Source organism: Eleginops maclovinus, chromosome 18 (genome assembly GCF_036324505.1).
Source record: "Eleginops maclovinus isolate JMC-PN-2008 ecotype Puerto Natales chromosome 18, JC_Emac_rtc_rv5, whole genome shotgun sequence".
Classification (NCBI taxonomy): Eukaryota; Metazoa; Chordata; class Actinopteri; order Perciformes; family Eleginopidae; genus Eleginops; species Eleginops maclovinus.
Window position 1 is genome coordinate 17,513,233 of NC_086366.1, and position 22,210 is coordinate 17,535,442.

The following is a 22,210-nucleotide window of genomic DNA, read 5'->3' on the forward strand; positions in this document are numbered from 1 at the left end:
GACTCCCTTCTCGCGCTGTAAGCTAGCGGAACAGTCCACAACAAGTAGCCGGTCAGATTTAAGACTAACCTCTGCCTCCAGGTCCACAACTGTGATCACAGCAGCATGGGAGAGGTAGGGTTACCTAATTAAAGTCTTAGACACACATGAATGGGTCCGATAGGTGTGGTAGAGGGGGTTGTGTATTCGTGGGTGTGTATGTTCTCATGATTGTGTGCATCAAGGGCAACTCGCACACAGATATCAGTGAGCGTCTTTTTCTGGGAGCGTTTGATGCTAGTCCTATCTGCATTTTAAAGGCCAGCACGGGGAGGAGGGAAGGGGTGGTCATTACTCTGACTGACAGCGTTTATGTTTCCGTGGGAGCCGTTGAAGCAGACAGATTAGATAAGGTGAGTGATTGGCCAGGAGAGATTTATGGCCAAAGAGTGACAGTTAACATTCACCTTGTGGTTTTACGAACCAGCCTTACAACTGCAAGGCTGTGTGTGAGGAACTGTGATGCAGTTGCTCCTCAGAATGCTCTAAACCTCATTAAGGGGTAGAGGGACAATTACCCTAGACTTCACCTGGAAATAAGTACAAAAAGTAAACAAAACATATAATTGCCAATAAACATCTGTTTTGTGTATTTCATGGTATTCTTTGTGCATTTTATTTTGTCATTTATTGTACCTAATCCAACATTTTCCTGTCCTCTTAGAGAGAATGGTGAATCAAATGTTTTTTTATTTTATGTGTATGTGTGTGTACATTTGTAATGCATTCTTGATCACTGATTGTAATTATTTATTGCTGTGTATCACATTGTCCCTTGGGTTTGAGTCGAGGCATATATTTATAATGACATGATTGTGTGTACCCATTGACATCACATTGTTATTTTTCTTATCTCTCCACTGTATGTCATGCTGTTTTATTATTTATTTATTCATCTTTTCGTTTTGTTGTTGTGTTTTTGTTCCCTTTTTAGTTGTATCTGGTAAGTTGAAATGTCACCCGTCACCTATTCACCGCACTGACAGAGACAGGAAGCTGTCACAACCCCCCCTCCATCCTCCTCCCATCACTTCTCCACCCTCCAATCAGCAGTCATGTTTCTGTTGTCATGGGCAACAGTGACAAAAGGACATTAATGGGTAAAAAATATGCTCAGCTTGGGCCTCCAAGGTAAAGCTGCATCATTTCATTCTATTATTTCCCCCTTTTATGCATTACCAAACAGCCCATCCTGTTCATGGACAAATTATGTCGGTATTCCAAATGACAGTTTTCAGATTGCCTTTCTTTATGTATCACACAGCCCCTGCAGAATTAAAATGTTTGCAGATTTATGACATGTTAACAGCTATACAGAGTGAAGGTGTAAACTGGCCCTCCTCTGAACCTCTACACGTAGGCCGTGTGTCCTTGCATGGATGTCCTATTAGACCAGCAAGGCCTAATGTCACCGCAGAGCAGCATGGATGACCTTGGGCTATGACACCACAACGAATTTGTCATTAAGATGCATGGATACTGCATTCTGGTTGAGGCCTGCACTATTGGAGGGTGTCAGCATGGACAGATGGCTCAAATGTATTCTCCATTTCCATGTAAATTTTAATGGTCCATGCCCTTGCCCATGCAAATGAGGGGGCATGGGAGTAACCATTGTTTTTTCTATTTATTACATCTATAATACGCCTGCATTTTGAATATAATCAGCAGACTGGTTAATCTGCTGTGCACACAATGTGCAAAGTTTTGAAAAAGAGTTTGAATTCAGTAGCTGTAGTCAAATGCCTTGTGTCTTTCATTCCAATATTCAAATGACCCAGACAACTAGTAACTGTTATATTATGATAATTATAATAATATACTATAGTGTCTATTCAATGGCTAACCACTCTCATTGTGTTCCTTCAGTGCCCCCGGCGTTTGTGGTTAGACCCAGGAACCAGGTGGTGGGGGTAGGAAGAACTGTCACCTTTCAGTGCGAAGCCACTGGAAACCCACAGCCAGCCATTTTCTGGCAGCGGGAAGGCAGTCAGGTAAACAAACTAAACTATCGTAAACGTTTTCATTTCAAAACACTTTTTGTACATTTAAGGAACCCGCTCTTCTTCTATGGAAGCTAAAGAAATGATTTGTTTATGGTTGCATATGTCTATGTGGAGTAAACCTGTCCAATAAACTAATTCTTGCCAAATAGCAGTTAAAAAAAGTCTTACTGTATGTGATTTCATCCCCCGCAGAATCTTCTGTTCTCCTACCAACCTCCTCAACCCTCCAGCCGACTTTCTGTATCTCAGTCTGGGGATCTGACCATCACAGATGCCGAACGCTCAGACATGGGCTACTACAGCTGCCAGGCCATCAACACTGCTGGTAGTGTCCTCACCAAGGCTCTGCTGGAGATCACTGATGGTGAGCCACCTCCTTTGAAACCCAGTTTCAGCATACAGTAAAGTCTCAAAGGGAATTAAAGGAAAACTGAAAGCAAGCTTGAGTGGATAAATATTGGTATTTCGTATAATCTTTGGCTCATGCGGATAATGCTGTTCATCTGAACTGCTGAGGTCTTGCCGTAGAGCATATTAATATCCAAATTGAGGTTTGTGAGGTTCGGTCTGGCCTGTTCAATGTGTTCCTGTCAGGGGGAGAGACTCTCTGGTGCCTGTGCACCCAGACCGTGGCTCAGTATTTGGCTTCAGTAGCTTCACACTGGCTAATGTCTCCTTCGGTATTCCATGGCTGGCTTACTGCTGTCGACCATTGGAAGACTGTGGCTGTGTGGTGAGGTCTGGATTGGGTCCTCTAATTATTTTGCTAGCCAATCCCTGTCAGGCTGGTGGACCAACCTTGGCCTCATTTCCACCTTTCCCACAGAGGTCTGGGCAGCTATTATTTTGTCTGACACACCTAGATCCATCCCTTCATTTACCAAATATCCTTCTTCGTTTCAGGCCTACAATGGTATGTTCCATCTCTCTCTCTCTCTCTCTCTCCCTCTCTCTCTCTCTCTCTCTCTCTCTCTCTCTCTCTCTCTCTCTCTTCTCTCTCTCTCTGTTTCGCTCTCTCTCTCTTCTTTTTTTCATTCTGTTATGCTCTCTGGATAATAATGACAGTTATTAAAGTGAGAAGACCGCTCTGAGGCCACTACTTCTCCGCAGGCAGATCTGGTAATTACAGGTCATGCTGACAATGTTTTAGTAATTCCACCATCCCCGGCAAAAAAAGCAGAGACAAAGCGGCCCAGAGATTACCACAGCATGGTTCTCAGGATCTATGCACACATACAAGCTTAATTTGTGATGCCTTTTGCTGTGAGGTATTCATTTGATTGCTCCTCATGAATGTTACTTGCTGGTAAATCAGTGAAGCTGACAGAAATGATCATCAATAGTGCAATGAATGATAATAATGGTACAGAGCAGAAAAATTATGATTCACACACATTAAAGACTAAATAAAATTGACTGGGTGCCTTTAATTAAAGTTTCTCTCGTAACTTCTCCTTTGCCTTATATTTCCTTTTTCTTGTCTGCCCATTACAGTCTTTCTTTTTCTTTTAAAAACATGCTACATCTTTGTTTTTGTGTTTACTCGATGGAAATACAGGGTTTAAACACAGGAAGGAGGAGTTTATGTTCTAGCTAGATGTTTGGGCATTTTCTCCCTTGTTTTGTGTTTTATGGCTGGGGGATGGGCCAGGGGATTGTTGGCTGCCAGCCTTCATATGGGTAGTGCCAGGCGTCTGTTAGAGCTGCAGCAAGAAGACTGAAGTATCTTAGGCTGTTTCATATTAATTACGCTGCTTTTATTTGGCTAAGTTCGACTCCTGCTGCTGAATGATTAGAAAATTGTTTCCAGTTCTTAAAATTGGATGTAATTCCTCTCGTACTACCCTTGCAGTGTTCAGATGCTTGAGCATTGCTACACGCTGTTTGGCAGATTCTCTGCCTTTTGTGTATTTTCTCTCACACAGGCTGGAGGTAATTGTCTGAATCTGTTGTCCATGCTACAGCACATGAACACCTTCACAGTTGTTGTCCCACCACTTCCAACATAATTGCTCATTCTCCTTCCTCTCTCCACAGTTGTGTCAGACCGCCCACCACCAGTTATCAGGCAGGGGCCGACCAATCAGACAGTAGCTGTGGACGGCACAGTCATCCTCAATTGTGTGGCAACAGGAAACCCCACCCCCACCATCCTGTGGAGGAAGGATGGTGTGTTGGTGTCCACACATGACTCCAGGGTCAAACAGCTGGACACGGGCGCATTACAGATCCGCTATGCAAAGGTAAGACACCTGCTGTCACATGTATAAACATGCTCTGATCCCTTTTTACCATCAAGCAAAGTAAACACTGTGCAAAGCGCCCGGCAATGTTCTGTGGAGTTAATTTATAATTTGAGTATGAACATATAAACTCGCCTTACTATATTTTGTTATTGTTTGTTTGTTATTTGGCCATCTTTAATTTCAAAATTTGTTCAAATAAACTTAAAAGTTGTCCATATCACATCCATAATATCCTGGGAAAACCCCTGCTGGTTGGTAAATAAAGCTTGTATTCCCTGCCAGGAACCAGCCCTCAGTGGGCTGTCAGTCAGTTGTCGCGGGTTTGAAATGGAGTCTGTGAAGTTGAACAGTCTGTAGTTCCCGTCAGTCAGCAAGCTAGCACAGTGGGTTTTGTGTATAATTTTGTGTGTGTGTGTGAGAGAGTATATGTGTGCGTGGTGGCAAGCTGCTTGATGCTGAACACACTCTCAGGCAGAAACAAGTAGGGGGTACTGACGTGTCTTCCAGATGGAGGCGTCACAGGGTCAGAGGTTGCGTCAGTTTGCGGTGCTCTGATGAATACTGGCATGTCTTGTGGTGACAGGATTGCTGTATGATTGGGCCGCCAGTGTGAGGCAAGCAGGAGGGGATGTGTCTGAACCCCTCTCCTGCTGCAGCCAAGAAAACTCCGCAGGCACTTTACATAATGAACTTATCATTTCTACCTGGCAATATTTTAATGAAGATGTTTTTGATGCGTGAGGTAATATATTCTATTAATATTGTGTGACAGTTATTGTTTTTGCATTGTAATACATTTTCGTACTCACCAGATAAAATACACACCTCAGGGTCATTGGCAGGACATGTTCACACTCATTTACAGTAATTTAAACATTTTTTCTGTTTTCTTTCTTATTTGTTTACACTCCTCAACGGTAGCATTCAGTGTACTACGCATTACCAGAAATGCTGAAATCTTTTTAAAATGTAGCAGTGAAAGTACACAAAATAACTTGCCATCAAATTATTATTTATTTTTTTATGTATACAAAATACAGGGGTCTATCCAAAACGTTTTTGATGCAACATTTTTTCTATTTTCTCAGGACCTATTGCACTCAAACCCTTACAGAGATATTTGTAATCCATTTTGGGTCTTACTGCCATTGTGCAGTTTGTGTTCTAATTACTTAAAATAAAAGTTACTGTCATTTGCCAATGCATACTGCTCAGAATTTCAGTGAGCAATTTTTTGATCTCCTTTTTATATCTAAATGTCTATTAATAACCAAGGTTCTACTTTATCTTCATAATAGCTTGTCACCACATCTGTTGCACAAAGCAGTCATTTCCGTGTTTGGCACTCGGGGGAATGAATAAGGTCCCCAATTAGTCTATGATCCTGTGAAAATCTTTTCCATTTGACTAGGAATGGTCTGCCACTTGGCCTTTCCAGCTGCTTTCCTCAGGTTCTGCTGTAAAAGGCATGATATTGAGATTATCAGGCATTGACAGCTGCATGCTATGACTCCACCAGAATGTCAGTAAGCAGAGCATTGGCGGTGGGGGAAGACAGCAAGTGGCAAAAGCGGGAAATATAATTTTACAAGTTCAGGAGACTGTGACATGCATTTAAATAATTTCCATTTAACCAAATATTCTTCTCTGTTTTCCTACAGCTTGGTGACACTGGTACCTACACCTGCATTGCCTCTACACCGAGCGGAGAAGCCTCATGGAAAGCCTACTTAGAGGTTCATGGTAAGACTAACGAATAGGGAGTTAGTGTCTCTCAGTGTACGTTTTTCAATTCCCTGATATCAAATGGTAAACAAGTATATGTAGTTTGGAGATGTTTTGCATAGCTTTGTTTACTGTGATAACAATAAAAAACATTTTCTTTTATTTCTTTGACCATGTACTACATTAAGAATTTGGAGTTCCAGTTCAGCCAAACAGGCCCACTGACCCAAACCTGATCCCCAGTGCCCCTTCCAAACCTGAGGTCACTGATGTTAGCCGCACGTCCATATCCCTCTCCTGGAGACCTAACCTTAATGCTGGAGCCACGCCCACCTCCTATATAATAGAGGCCTTCAGGTAAAACTAAACAGCAATGATCAATAAACAAAACAACTGTGCTGTATTAACGAAAACTGTTAAACCTTGATTCTTTTGTTGTGTGTTCACAGTCATGCATCAGGGAGCAGCTGGCAAACCTTGGCAGAGCATGTGAAAACTGAGTCATTTGTACTGAAGGGCTTGAAGCCTAGTGCAGTCTACCTCTTCTTAGTACGGGCAGCCAATGCCTACGGGCTGAGTGATCCCAGTCCTATCACTGAAGCTGTGAAAACACAAGGTGAGGGCTGCCTTCTTACTGATATGAGATGGATTTTCAGCACCAAAGTGTTGTGGTTTTCTGTAGTTTAATACAATATCATCTTTTTAAATCTTTGCTTCTCCATACAGATATCCCTCCCACCAGTCAGGGCGTGGACCATCGTCAAATCCAAAGAGAGTTGGGAGAAGTACTCATCCACCTTCACAACCCCACCATTCTCTCCTCCTCATCTGTCAGGGTGCAGTGGACAGTGAGTATAATGCTCTATCAAGCCACTGTTATCACTTTTTTTCCCTTAGACAGCTACAGCCAGCCACAGATTGCCATATGGATCATTAGTATAGCTGGTCACCAAAGCTCCAAGGTTAGTTTAGTGATATGCCCCATGGTCAATTTGTCAGGCCATTCAGGCGAGCTAATGTGCTAACATCCTAGCACCCTTCAGAGAAAGGACATTGCAGAGAGCAGCTTGGAACACAATCCAAGTGTTCTTAGTGTTCATCTGGCATGAGTCTGAAATGGTCGTTTGGCATGAGACCAAAAATGTGCAGCTTCGCCCACAGAGGACCACTCAACCGACCAAAAACGTAACTACAGAGGCTAGCCTTATGCAGGCTACATTGTACCGCATAGCAGTGTGTGGCGTGCCAGCCTGTGCCCTCTCAGATTGAAAACACTTGATGGCTGTTAAAATAATACAAGTGAGAAGGAAGAGGCGGCCAACTCATGCTCTTAAGTGGAAATGGCTTACAGATGTTAAAACGGATAGGTTGGAGAGGAAGAAGTAGAACTGGGAGCTTATGGTGGCTTTCCTTAACTGATAGCCTAAAAGCTGAAAATGAAATAATAACGTCCACCTGAAATGTATATGTTTAATGTATAATTATTTTTATTTTACGAGACATTTTATCTGTACAATCCACCTTACATATGTACGAGTTATTAGTCTGCTGGATGGCTTACTGAAAGGTAAGAACAGTCCTGTTTTGCCTTTTGACATAGGGCCACCCCTACATTCTCGGGTATTATGAAGTGCCACAGTGAGTGATGAATGGGACTGAGGAAACCTGAAAAGGATACTGACATGTCAAGACTGATTTAAAACATTATTGCCCAGTTACCCTGTTTCCGTGGAATGTTTAAAAAAGAAAAACACATAATACGAGGGAGACTGACAATGTAGTAAAACGTCCTTGTTTTGTGGGGTTAAATGTATTCCCAATGTGGAGTTTCTTGGTTTTACATTTTTTTTTGTGGTAAATGGTTGCACAGTTTCGGGCTAATGAAGACCACCTGAGCCGGCAGCATATTTTACGGGGGAGGGATAAAGAAATCACTAAAATCTTTACAAGCCAGTGCTGCTTGCCTTCCACAGGGAGTCGTATGGATATTAGCATACGGGTTAGTGGCACATCTTCTCTCTAACCATGCTGGATAACAGAGAAACATTTTATTAATAAGCTACATCAGATGCTGTTAAACTTGCATTTTCAACTTCTAGTACTATGTATGAAGATTCACTTCTCCCCCTCTCCCTTGACTTCAGCAGCCAGTCAGTACACTGGAGAGGAGGACAGGATGAGACAGGCTGTTCTGGGAGCCTGGGCCCTATTTAACCAGCTCCAGACTTGGAGGAACCTCTGGCCAATGACCTCATACTGTGGTTGCACAAATCGCTGCTGCTCCAAATGGCGCATAGACACAGTTGAAAAAGAGAGATGTAGATGCGGATGGATAAACATATGGGTGATGTGATGAGTTAGCACCCCATTTCATCCAGCAACTGGCGTATCACAAATCCATAGCTGTCAAGTGATACTACATTTATAACATTACTATGTTATATTCCACTATGAAGCATCTAATCAAACTCGCACTCACACCACCTATTTTGCTTTGCTGTGTCGTTCAAAAGGTGGAGCAGCAGTCGCAGTACATCCAGGGCTACAAGGTGATGTACAGGCCTTCACCAGAGGGGCTGCAGAGGAGTGACTGGGCTGTGTTTGAGGTGCGCACCCCTGGGGAGGACAGCGCTGTTGTGCCGCAGCTTCGGAAAGGAGTCACATATGAATTCAAACTCCGCCCCTTCTTCAATGAGTTCCAGGGAACAGACAGTGATGTCAAAATTGGCAAGACGCTGGAAGAAGGTGGGGGGACGTGAATGAGTGTGACTGCGCGAGTGTGCTTGCATGTGTGCATGCATGTTTCCATGTTTACACTATTTTATATGCTCAGCTTGCATGTGTGAGAGCATACAACAGCTGTTCACAACAGGCAGTAACGGCAGAATTATGGTATTTTCAAATGTGGTGTATTCAAGCATGCTAGGGTTAGGGTTGATCTTCAGCTCTTTAAAAAGCCCTAAGGAACCCCATATATATAAGTATTATACTAATTTCTCACAGGGTGTGGCTGTGGCAGTCTCATGAGGTTTGGTTGTAAACCAAGTGTCAATTTGAATCTAGCAAATAGTTAAGATAAATGTGAGTGCAGAGTGTTTACTATTGTGTGTCTGTGTTTGTTGCATGCGTGGGAATGTTTTGATCTATTTTTGCTGGATTCCTTTGTTCCTAGTCTTGTTGATAATTGTTTTTGGAACTGTTAACACAATGTTTGTTCTCCTTTAAGCAGAAAATGACAGTTTTTATAACACTCATTCACACTGTGATTATGGCTTTTATGTCGCATTCGTAATTATTTCATTTAACTTACTGTTGGACCACAGGTTGGTGTTCACACACTAACATACACTCCGCCATCATAACTCCCTGTGTGTTTTCAGTAAACAATTTAATTTCATATACCCACCAGAGCACTTGTGTTAAACAAACCCGGTTTTTAGATAAAAGCATTGCAATTTTGATTATTGCTCTTTTGTTCTCACCTCAGCTTTAGCCTCAAACAGAGATTGTGACAGCTCAATTCTATGAGGGGAAACAGGGAGACTGCATGCAGGTATAAGAAAAAAAACTGCCTCATGTATGAAGGTGTGTTTTTTATCTTTTGTCTACCCCCTCAGCCCCCAGTGCCCCGCCTCGTGAGGTTACAGTGACGGAGAGCGAGGACAATGGGACCGCCATCGTGGTCTCCTGGCAACCCCCTCCAGAAGAGGAACAGAATGGGGTGGTCCAGGAGTACAAGGTAACAAATAAAACAGTGGCTACCTTTGGTCTGAGCAAGTGGGACCTGCATTGTAGAGACACACAAAGGAGAAACAAACAGGGATGCAGACAAAGCAGATACTAGAGAAAGAGACAATGCACAGACATGGAAAGGTAATGAATTCCTGGTTGAGACACACCTTTGTGCTCTTCCAGCATTTGACAGGCTCAGAGACCAGACAGGAAGAGAGTCAAAAGCAGGGGAGCTTTGGGAAACTGTTGTAAAACAGTGCCATCTCGTGGAAAAGGTGCACTCATACATCTTGTGGCACTAGTACGGGGGATTTTGGTATAGTAGTTTGGCCTTAAACTGGTGACTAGACATTTTTGTGTGAAGAGATAAAATGATATGCCATCCATGAGATTGTTCATACAGATTTTGTATATCATATTTTAACCACATAATTGCACTGATAAAAATGAAAATACAAACAAACGTTTACTTAGAAAAGACTTAGTAAGAGATATTAATGAAAATACAGGTAGTTGTTTCAATATTAGAGTAAAGGACATAAGCTATTAAAATGACCAAGGAACAAAGACATGACGAAGAGGACACAGACCTCATTTATCATTCCCATTATTTTGTGGGTCCTATTTTCTTCTTCCTTCCTTTATAATATACATGCAGCTTCAATATTGACCTCCCCCTGAATCCACATACGTTATGCTGTGGAAGTCCTGTATTTTAATTGGAACACATTTAATGTCGCTGGGAATATAGGTTAGTAGCAGGAGGTAGAGGCAATGAAAAAGTTAAGCCACTGTTAATTTTCCAGGTAAATGTTCTCTGGTGATAGGCTTTAGAGTAATTTCATGTTTTTTAAGTCAAGCTCAAGAGCGTTCCCCGCTCATTACAGAGCCCAGTCCCTAGCGGCCCTTTCCACTCAGTGCAATTTTTAAGATACACAGAAAATGTCAGGGCTTGTAGTTCCATCACAGAAATGGAAACACACACACACATGCACCTTGGTATAGTACACACCAAGGGAGCTTTATATGTTAACCTGGTTAACTGCTGGGCATAGGTGGGGGGTAAAGAAAGCAGAATGTCCGGGGTCCAGGATGTGGAAGTCTCCAGGCCTCATGCTGAGGTGAATGTATGCTTCTCTTTGTGGCCCTGGTGTGAGTCAGCCTGCGAGGCAGCACTCCTTCTTGGGAGTGACAGCACTTAGCTTCTGCTGAAATTGGGTTATAGAGGTGATTACTGATCCCCATTTGTTCTTCATGGGTTTAAAGCTACACAGAGATGTGTTATGGCTACCTCAGCTAATACTGACCCTGTGTTGTGCAGCCTCTAAAACGTAAAGCCATTTTGTGAAATGTTTTCCTACCTTAGAGATGTAATTCAATACCTGTGTTGTCCTGAAATGTTCCAATAGCAGTTCCAAACAATTATCTGGACACAGATTGGTGGCAGCTACCAAACTGGATGTTGTCACGAAACTTTCATAACATTGCCTCACTCTTTACTTTTTCTTTGTCTCTGTTATGGCAGATTTGGTGCTTGGGGAATGAGAGCCGGTACCACATCAACCGCACAGTTGACGGCTCAACCTTATCCGTGCTCATTCCCAGTCTGGCCCCGGGGATCCGCTACAGCGTGGAGGTAGCAGCCAGTACCGGGGCGGGTCCCGGGGTCAAGAGTGATATCACCTTCTTCCAGCTTGGTGGGTAGAAACAACCTTTATTTTTCTCTCACAGGAGGTTCTACCATTATTTATCTTTTCTTTCAGTAGATACATTTGCTGTGTTTCAATGTGTTCGTAACCCTCTGGCAATCCTTCCACACAGAATGAAAACCAATTGTCCGACAAATATTTAAGGCATTAATCCAGTCATTTCAAATTGAGAGCTTTTTAGTTTATATGACATTCTGCCAATAAACATATATTTTTATAATTCCTTTCTCTGTACTAATTGTTTAAGACGCAGCCTTTTTTCCCTTTCTTTATCGACAGTGCTCTAAAAGTGTTAAGTGATTACTTTTTTTACTAGCATCCTAAAACTCGTCACAGAATAGGATGACGTTCGAATGGCAGAGCACTTTTATAGGTTTGAGTACTGCAATGGCTATTAGTTGCCAGTTGCTGGTAGCCTGATCCACGTGGGCACATTAAATTCCTGGGTGGCAGCTGTTGAGCTGGCTGCCCCACCCTGCTCTGCTCTCCAGTCAAGGATGCAATGTTTTCTGTCTGTGGTTCGCTTCAAACAACAAAGGCAATAATGAATCCTGCACTCTGGGCTCAGGCATAACATATTATTAGTTTTAAGAAGCACACTGCAGACTTCAATGGGGCTTGTTATCATTTTTATCTCTACTAAAGAGCAGAGAAAGAGGAAGGGATAGAGCTCCGTCTGGTTTTGAATGTGTGATTGAGTGCGCTGGGATTGGCATGAAGAAGCATCGGCTGTGACTGATACAATTTCTCTCTCTTGAAGAGTTCCTGTGGTGATGGTTGCCATGTTCCAACACTGGAGTGGAACAATGTGCCTTGGGGACCAGCGCTTCACCAAATGCATTTGTCACACTCTGAGCTTGTATGCGTCATCCAAGCCTAGATACCTGTACAGTCTCTTGTGGGCTGCTTAGTCACATTGGCATGTTCTTTTCATTTGGCCAGACCAAGCCTTAAATTGAGAAGACAGAGGAGTGAGGAGAGAAGCAGTGTGAGCGGTTCATGGGCTGAGCGACTGAGACAAAGACCGACAGAGTGATGTGGAGGGGGAATGGCAGAGAGTTGGTTCATTGGGGAAGTGTTTTCGCCTCTGGCTTAGAGAGTTTGGTAGAGGAGAGTGGCTGCAACATGAAAGACTTGAGCAAAAGAGATGAAGTCAAAATAACACGAACATGAAGAAGTTTGAGAATGGCGGGGGCTGGGGCAACCCAAAGAAGTCTTTCATGTACCACGCATGAGGGAGAAGCACAGAGAGAATAGACAGATGAGAAAAACAGACCGAGAGAGCGAGTTGTTGTGAGCAGCCGCACAGACGGTGCCTTTACACTGCATTTCACAGTAGAAACAGCTTCAAGGCATTCACACCTCGACTTTTCACAGATGTGCCTCAGTTTGCTAATTACTGTGGTGTCTGTGTTTGAGGATGATCTCATTGGATTTATTTACATAATTATGCAACCACCATTTCTTGGTGTAAATGGCGCCTCTCTGTGTTTTCCTATCCGGCTCCATCGGGCTTGTGTGGCGCACAGTCTAAGTTTGAATGTCTTCAGTTGCTTTTGTCTGCTCACTTGCCATTGTTGACTGGGATTTAAGATGAAAGCCTTTGAATAATAGAGAGAAACGACTCCCATTTCCACAAACCTGCCTCATACACACCCGCTGAGTCTTTTTGTTCGTCAGGAGGAGAAATTTTCATATTTATGTTCTGTGCTGCCTCAATTTATTTGAAATATATTTCCCTATTTCAGGCTCTTGCAGTTGGTTTGAGTTTTAGGCTTTAAATAACATTTCTTTCCCTCATATCTTTTGTTTTCACATTCCTTACTCCCTTTATTTCCTTGGTGCTGTATTATTATGTAGCACCCCATTGTTATGTTTTCTAATTCTGCTCTGAAATCTCCTCCATTCCTAATTCTCAGATTCATCTGGGCGAATGACAGAGACAGGGATCCAGGAGAACCCCCTGTCCCAGCAGATCTCGGATGTAGTCAAGCAGCCAGCCTTTATAGCAGGAATAGGAGCTGCGTGCTGGATTATCCTCATGGTGTTCAGCATCTGGTTGTATAGACACCGTAAGAAGAGGAATGGCCTCTCCAGCAGTTATGCAGGCATTCGCAAAGGTAAGAACAGTGACCACTACCATGTACTGTATATCCGCTTGAATTTCTGATTCACAGTGCTGGTTTAAGTTTTAAGGGTTTCTCAATTACAAAATTGGTTGAGAAAATTCAAGGTAACAGCTATCACTGTTGTGCTCCTCCATCTCCTTCATCCAAAATGCTTCCTCACATCCTGCCTGTCACAAACAGACAGATGTCTATGTAGAGTGCTCTAGGTGAAGTATATCTGAACGTGCTTTCCAGTAGGGATGTGACGTGAGCCCCCGCTGAGAGTGCTGCATGAAGATGTCTTTTATTTCTTTTTCATATTTCTGTCACACTGATTCTACAAAGGGGTGTGAAGTGTTTTTCAGTACATTTTGAGGTCAAACAACTGCCCTTTTAGCAACTCCCTTTTGACAGAGCTGGGAAAGAGAGAATGTCTTTCCATAATACATCTTTATCAAGGACATGCTGACATTTTCACATGCTTGAAGTAATCTTGCTGTCTTTTTCAGAGAGCGGGCCTTTAGATATGGAGGAGTTTTGCATTGAGTGTCTGCTTATCATACATTTTGAAAAATTCATACCCATGTGTATTTGGGTTGTATGTCAACCCTCTTAGAGTAGCCACAGCGTAACCCAGTGTTTTTCTTTACCTAAATGAGCCGAAGTGACAGGGTTCATGACGTGTCCAACCTCTGCCCATAATTGTTAAGATTTAAAAGATAGCTATTAGCCATTCTTTCTCAGTCGCATTTATGTGTGGGCTGGCTTAATGTGTGGCCTTGGGCTTTGCAGCTGCTGCCTGTGAGCGCTACCTACAGTACACCATCCCCAGTCCTTGGCTGAGGTTCACTGCTGACTAGCATGGTTAGATGAGATCCACACTTCAACCTTGACACAAACACACATAAACACAGACAATAGACAGACCTAGCTGTTTTAATCTGTGGCTTTCACACAGAATCCACTCCAGACATGCTAACAGTGAGAGTTTTGAGTCATGTGAAAGTGAGAGACATCTCAGCTAAGCTTTCCCCTAAGCTCTGTGGTCTTTAACAGCTTTTACTCATACCTGTGTGTAGTCGATAAAGGGTCAGAAATGTTACCTTTTCTTTTGAACATCTATGATAAAATGACATTCCAAATGATATTGTGATTCAATTGTATTAAAGTCTGAAAACACACTGTGTTTATGTTGTTAAACATCTGAAAAGTATTCTTTAAACCTAAGTTACTTAAAAACAGAGGTTATACACAGGGAATACAGTAATATAGAATAGTATCTTTAAAGGCTCAAAAGTAATGATCTGTGGCCTGACAGCAGAGACGAGTGTGTAGGCTGAGGTAACCCGCTGACTTTCTTTGATTCTGTATGTTGATGTTTACTCACAGAAACTCACACAGCTCTTCACGGGCACAGTAGGCAGACATGATCCCCTCCTTCTTCTCCTCCTCATGCACCCAGACCACAAGAGGCCACGGTCTTTGTTGGAACTAGTTACTAAGAATGTTTTGAAAAGAGTATAATTGCAACCACATGAAGCAACAATCTGCACATAGGGTGAAATACGCTGAACTGGGACGTGCATATGTGTGTGCCACAGTGTGTCCTAGTGTTGTCTCTAATATGTAGTTACATTTGGAAACTGAAAATACCTTTTCCTTTCTTACCTTCCAACAGATGCAATCATGCAAACCTTAAGGTGATAATGCCTTCCCATTGTATAATACAGTTTTTTACGCAATGCTGCAGAAATCCTCAAAACAAATCTTGTTAGTGAAATGACCCAACAAATCAGCTTAAACCGTAAAAATCCTGAGATTGCATTAACCAAACTATTACTCTTCATCTGGACCAGGAATAAGAGTACAATCAATGTATGTATTTCAATCTAGTTAGCATTTCATCCCCCCTCTATCCCCCCTTCACAGGCATTCAACAAACAGATAAAAGCCACCCGACTGCTCCTATCTTTAGACTTGGTAGAGCATCAAGAGGTGAGAGATTCAAACATGATAGGGTGATTGTGGCATTTAGAGGACATTTTTTGGAACAGGTACTGTATGAATGAATCGTTCGAGGAAATGGAAATATGATAACAACGGTGTCGTCCTTCTCCGATGTCTCGTACTTAGACAGAAACATTACTTTAATCCTATCGTAAGGCAGTGCTCTGCATGACTACCAGCATAGTACAATGTTGCATCAACTTCAATGCACGGTGTAGTGTTCGTTAATTCTTCAAAAAGGCAACAACATACATTTTATAGAAGATACCAACAACAGCCACTACAGAATCTAAAGCTGCCCACATTGTAATCGTGTTTTGCAAAAGTGCCCCTTCTATGCTGAAGTGTGAGTAATTGAGCTGTATGGGCTATGATGTGAGTGTTAGAGATAGCAACATATATCTCCCAAGTGTGTGACCCCGCCCAGCAGGCCTCTGACAGTCTGAGCCAGGATTTGAACCAGCAGCTGGCTCAACACTCACTTTCCCCCAGTTGGGGTCCAGGGATGTCTGCAGGGATCAAAGACAAGGGGCCAGCGAGTGGCGTGTGAATACAGGCTAAAATACTATTTAAGAATTTGTGTACTTAAACAGAAACTATGTGGCGATGAAGCCCTATGAATTGTGTCCCAGAAACTCGTTCCAGACAGTGTTGATGCAAAATACTTCAGTAATTTAATTTACTTTTTGTTTCTGTCCCAACAGTGCCGTCGTTTACTTTCACACCAACAGGTAAGCACTTATTTTTTCTCTTTTTCTTTCTACATAATTAAAAAGGGTTGCCTGCTTTTATTGATTCACTTTACACCAGCTTTTTCACTTTATTTGTTAAACACTTCTTTTAATGGCAAATAGATGAGAGCCATTAAATGTGGAAAAGTCCACAAGGGACACTCTGTGTCTACCAACTAAACAAAGCAAACATTGGCACAGTTTAAAGATCTACCAAGAAATAAATGTTCCACCAAATGTTAGGGTCGTGTCAGAATGTAATGCTTAAAGAGAAGCAGGCGACTGAGAGGCTGTTTAAACTAGCGGTAACTTGATCAAAGGGCTGCTGGCAACCTCAGATTGGATTTAAGAGAATGACACACCACCAGCACTGCAACACACCAATTAGATAGGCAGGCAGCAGTGGAGCTAAGGAGGTTATCTGAGAATTGAAGTGACACAGAAAAAAAACCCAGAAAGCTATCTTAATTTTTCTGCAAGAATATATTTACATTCCTTCTTATTTCAGCTGTTTTCAATGGTAAAGGGCTGAGAAGAAGTAAAAGTGATGGCAGGAGCAGAAGAGCTAGTCGGACAATAATGTGCAGTTTGCGGTAACATTGGCTGATCCCTGCCGAGTTCATACATTAATAGTAGCAGTTTCTGTCTGCCTTAAGGCTTGTACTGTAATCAGGTAGAATAATTTGGCTGTTGCAAGCTTGACTCTGACTTGAAAACAAGCCTAACGTGTATAGTTAAGTTTCTGTCTCTTTAAGACTCAACTGTGTCAAGGGAATTGACACAGTTGAGGCCCTACCTACCCTCTTCCATCTTCCCTCCTTTCGGGGAAGAGATTGTAATTAAAGTTTGAAGTTTATCTCTCCTTCACACACAGGCAGCTTAGAGCTCCTTGAAAGAGTCCAAGTTTCAGTGCGCAGAGCTTCAAACACGCTGAACCCGAGCCAGCAACCAAAGAGCTCTGCATCTCTGTTCTTCATAAGCCTCTTACATACACTCCTTCTGCTCCTGTTGCTCTGTGTGTGTGAATCAGCCAAAATGATGCCACAAACATTCATTTACATGCTCGCATAAACTGATAAATAAAACACAGACACATGCTTGTAAAAGGAAGCGTTCACATCAGCGCTGACAAAAGTGTAATTTAAAATCAAAGAAAAAATGTTGTGTCAACATTATAATGACCTTAGTAATATTGGTGAAATCATTCTCTACTTTCAGTGGCATATCAGAGAGGAGGAGAAGGTGTTAGCAGCGCTGGAAGGTAAGAGTTTGTTGCTTATGTAAAGATTGTGTATGGTTATATTTCAAATACTTAAGAAAAATTGAGGAAATTAAATCACGACTAGATTTGAATAAAAAATACAGTAAGAATTTAAAACTCCTGAAAAGTTGAATAGGGTTGGGCAGGTGCACTTTTCTTCAGCAAACACTAGGGGGAGTGCTGTGACTTTCTTAAGCAGCAGAGAGCTGGGGTGGGGTAAGGGGGTGCATTAAGTATGTTATGATAACAGGAACAAAGCCCCATGTAGTTTGCCAGGAGACCATCCTCATCCTAGATGGTGGAGAGCCACATCCAACCACAAGGCTGTGCCATAGCCTCACCCTAAAACTTTAATAGAGAAACATGCCCATGTATAGCTGTAACGGCACACCTATGCATGTTGTGGAATGGTGCATTGTGTACAAACAGTGAGACTTAAATAATGAGGCTTGTTTTAACTCATTTTTTTATCAAATACATGGCATTTGGCTGGTTTTCATACAGCTTGGAGGTAGTGAAAATATAGAATGGAGAAAAAAAGAGGAAATATGTATTTATTGGTTGCCCTTTCTTTACTATGTGTCTGTGTGTTGTTCATATAGTAATGAATAGTTAGCTTGGAGCAATCAGCATTAAATCCATATTCATTATATATTCCAGTTCTATGATTGAATCCCATGTGCAGCATGGCTATGTCAGCTCAGCACAAAGGCAATGGCCATTCAATATCAACATACAACTGCCAGGGTGATTGAGGAGCTATTGTATGATTGTATTTGGTTGGATAAGACAAATGTGTTCATTACCCAAAATGAATCCAAAATGAGTTGCTCGAGAGGATTGAGGAAACATAATTCAATGCTAAATCAGTGTTGGGATTTGCAACTGGCAGCATTGCTGTGTAGATTTGAACATTGAAAAAAAAAATCTGGCTGTGGTAGTAGCCTGCATTCTCTTTGTATGCTGGATTGATTCATTTCTTGAGTAATCAGAGTCCAATTCTGAGCTCTTTTAACACTGGTTGGACTTAGGTGAGGTTGTACAGTAGAATCCTGCTGAACAACGAATCTTGCATTGTGTTGCGATTAAAGACCTAGTAATAGGAGCAAGACATGGAAACAATAGGGATTGATGGCGAGGCGATCATGTGAGGACTGTTTTTCAATGTACGCATTGTTTTCTCTTCTAGTGCTGGCTATTAATTTCATTCCTTCTGTATAGCTAAAAGAAGAAAACTTGAATATGATAGAGATGTTGTGTGACACTGGAATTTACTCGTGAAGCATTTGGCTGTTTAGGATGCACATTTCGCAACATAGCGAGTGAATTTTATCTGGCTGTCTATTCCAAGCGGTTCGCTAATGCTCAAGAGGGCTCAGGGAAAGTGTCATCGACTGTGGGCAAGTCATGCACACACAATCTATTTAGCTGGGCTCTTTTCTAATGTGCTCCCTAGGCTGTGTGTGTGTGTGTGTGTGTGTGTGTGTGTGTGTGTGTGTGTGTGTGTGTGTGTGTGTGTGTGTGTGTGTGTGTGTGTGTGTGTGTGTGTGTGTGTGTGTGTGTGTGTGTGTGTGTGTGTGTGTGTGTGTGTGTGTGGCCAAAAGGCAAAAACTACTTAATCGGATTTTTCCTATTCTCAGCTCCTGGATAAATAAACTCAACATAATCCTGTCTTATATATTGTCAGATATTGTGTTTTTGTTGGTATTTCAGTTCATTCACATAAATGTCATTGTGGTGTTGGCTCAGTCTCTTACTATTGTTAACTATTTGGTCTTTTTTTTTACAGGCCTGGTTTGCTAAACATTGGGGAATCTGCTACTCAGCCATGGCTGGCAGACACATGGCCCAACTCTTGCTCCAACCACAATGACTGCAGCATCAACTGCTGCACTGCAGGCAATGGAAACAGTGACAGCAACTTGGCAACCTACAGCCGCCCAGGTATGAAGTGTTGACACTTCCATGCACAGGCAAACACCAAAATAAACACACCTCAAACGCAATGATGCAGTCCTTAACAAAATAACTCTGGAGATAAGAAATGTGGGAGCTGGGGGAATCTGCTGTGAAAAAGGAAGTAGCATCTGATATGTGGGTTAGCTCCCTGGAGAGTTGTTCTGTGTATCTCTCATTTCTGTAGGTCTCCACGAGAAAAACCTGAAGAAATATTGGGATTAAGAGAGGCTGTGTGCTTGTGGTTTTGATTTATTTGAGGTTAGAGTGGAGCTGTTTTAGGCAGGAAATAAAAGGAGCACACTGAGAGGGGCTTATGTCCCTACTCTGTTGCTAATCGAATTGCTTTGCTGATTTCCATACTGTTGTTATAGACGGTAATGTAATTTCCCCTAAGTGCTCAGTTATTTAAGAAATGAGCAGCGGGCGAAGAGGTCAAGGCTGGAATGCAGACAGTGGCCAGTGCAGAGGAGGAGAGAAAGATAGAGGGAGAAAGGTGCACCTTGAAGACCAGATGGAAAGGGGGAGAAAGGATTGATGGATTGATGATAAAACATATAGTAAAATGTATAAGCAGAGTTAGACAGCGGAAAGAGATAAACCTAAGTAACACAGTTGGTGGAGAAGAAAAAACAAAAAAGGGACTCAGAAAAAACCACCAATTGGCCTTTAAGTATATTCAGCACTAGTACAGTTGTCAACAAGAGGGAGCAAATATGACCTCAAAATGTTTAGATTACCACAAAACATATCTATTATTGTATGCAGACTGCACACACACAAACACACACACACACACACACACACACACACACACACACACACACACACACACACACACACACACACACACACACACACACACACACACACACACACACACAGTGACCTATCTGAAAAAGAGAACAGAGTAAAACTCCAGCTTGAATGCTGTATGACTTATTATTCATTTTAAGCTGTGACCCAAGTCTTAAAACAACCCTATCCTCGGAAACTTGGACTGCAATGAAATGCTTTATGTTCTAAATTATGCACTTTGGGACTATTCCTTCAAGGGCAGCCCATAATTCCTATCCAGCTGTTCGGCCTAATATCCAAGCAGCCATTCAATAGTTTCTCCTTACTTACAACCTTCCCCAATGAGGATTAATAATTCATGTTGTAGACTTCATAGTCATCAGATTTAGTTTCTTCTTTGTGATAATCACCCGTCTGAGGTTGAAGTGTTTCGACTCTTTCCAAACATGGTGTGAGATGTTTAACAGGGAATAACAGGCTAAAGGCAGCCCTCACCCTTCGCATGACACCCCGCTGTATGAAACTAAGGAGCTTGCCAGATGCATGCTTTGTGTGTGTGCCAAACCTAAACTCTGTGAACATTAAGAAGATCACTGAATAGGTGGCAGAGCAAAGAAAAAGGAGTTAATGTCCCTTTATCTCAGCCATAGGGGCGCCTTCACATGTCAACCTTTGAAGTGTTGAGCTGTTCCTTGCCACTGAAATGTGAGGCGTGCAGCACGAGTAGCGTGCACCTATGGCCGTCCTTGGTATTTACCGCAACGCTGGCTCTCAGATCTGCTGGAGGATTTGAATATTTTATGAGCCAGGGAAAATTGGATCTGTCAGTGGAGCTGTGCTTTTACTGTGCGCCTCATTCCAGGTCTTTGATACAGACATGTCTTTCTGTCCCTCTCAATGAAGAGGGAACAAAGAGAACAGAGATGACACCCACATTGAGTCATAGATGAGAGAGGGGGCTGAGCAAAATGCTGTAATAACACCTGTGTCATTCACCTAAAGCAGATCATCATTTGGCAAGCAAATTGAGACTTTAAACATAAATAGAATGCCGCTAGATGGCACAGAGATTTGCAAAGCTTGAAATTATTATCTTAATGTTTGTTGCTTTCGTTTAATAAATGTATTGAGCTCTAGATCAAATTATGCTCTGTTGTTTCAAAGCTTTTAGCAAACTGGCATACTGCTCCTAAACTGATCAGCAGTAGACAAGATTGACTAAATACCCTCCTCATATTCTCCAGCCGACTGCATCGCCAATTATAACAACCAGATGGAAAACAAGCAGACCAACCTCATGGTGCCAGAGTCAGGAGTCTATGGAGATGTAGACTTGTCCAACAAGATCAATGAGATGAAGACCTTCAACAGCCCAAACTTGAAAGATGGCCGCTTTGTAGGGCCGGGGGGCCAGCCGACACCATACGCTACCACCCAGCTCATCCAGTCTTCCATCATGGGCAACCACGTTAACCCCGACAGAGGAACCGGAGGCAGTGGGGGGGGCCTCCTGGGTGTAGGGGAGATGAATGAAAAACACTGCTGGAAGCCTACCTCAGTCCAGCAGCAGAAACAGGAAATGGGCTCCCAGCTGCAGTACAACATCATGGAGCAAAACAAGCTGAACAAGGGTGAGTGTGGAATACACAGAAGCCATAGCTGCAGAGGTCCACTCCGATCCATGATCTTCCTCCGCTTCATTTTCCCCCTCTGTCATCTCCTCTCCCGGCTCTTTCAGCCTCACTTTGGAAGCCTATGGAAAAGTTTCAAGCTCATATTTTTCTTGGTTCTGTCTCGCTCCTTTTCAGTCAACATAAGCATCATCGCTCTTTCTTTCTGCCTGTCTGTATGGCATTCATGTAACTTCTCATCACCCCCCATGCAATCATGTG

General features: G+C 42.5%; 1 protein-coding gene across 1 annotated transcript in view; it reads left to right on the forward strand.

Moving 5' to 3' along the window:
* Positions 1 to 22,210, forward strand: part of robo1 (roundabout, axon guidance receptor, homolog 1 (Drosophila)) — a 153,777-nt gene that overhangs the window by 122,369 nt on the left and 9,198 nt on the right. Inside the window, exons 7-22 of the mRNA XM_063907414.1 lie at positions 974 to 982; positions 1,909 to 2,033; positions 2,238 to 2,409; positions 4,083 to 4,288; positions 5,953 to 6,034; positions 6,205 to 6,373; positions 6,466 to 6,632; positions 6,743 to 6,864; positions 8,530 to 8,761; positions 9,634 to 9,755; positions 11,274 to 11,445; positions 13,377 to 13,577; positions 16,277 to 16,303; positions 17,522 to 17,564; positions 19,354 to 19,508; positions 21,563 to 21,949. Of these exons, the coding sequence (XP_063763484.1) occupies positions 974 to 982; positions 1,909 to 2,033; positions 2,238 to 2,409; positions 4,083 to 4,288; positions 5,953 to 6,034; positions 6,205 to 6,373; positions 6,466 to 6,632; positions 6,743 to 6,864; positions 8,530 to 8,761; positions 9,634 to 9,755; positions 11,274 to 11,445; positions 13,377 to 13,577; positions 16,277 to 16,303; positions 17,522 to 17,564; positions 19,354 to 19,508; positions 21,563 to 21,949 (2,391 nt within the window). The remainder of the gene's footprint in view (positions 1 to 973; positions 983 to 1,908; positions 2,034 to 2,237; positions 2,410 to 4,082; positions 4,289 to 5,952; positions 6,035 to 6,204; positions 6,374 to 6,465; positions 6,633 to 6,742; positions 6,865 to 8,529; positions 8,762 to 9,633; positions 9,756 to 11,273; positions 11,446 to 13,376; positions 13,578 to 16,276; positions 16,304 to 17,521; positions 17,565 to 19,353; positions 19,509 to 21,562; positions 21,950 to 22,210) is intronic.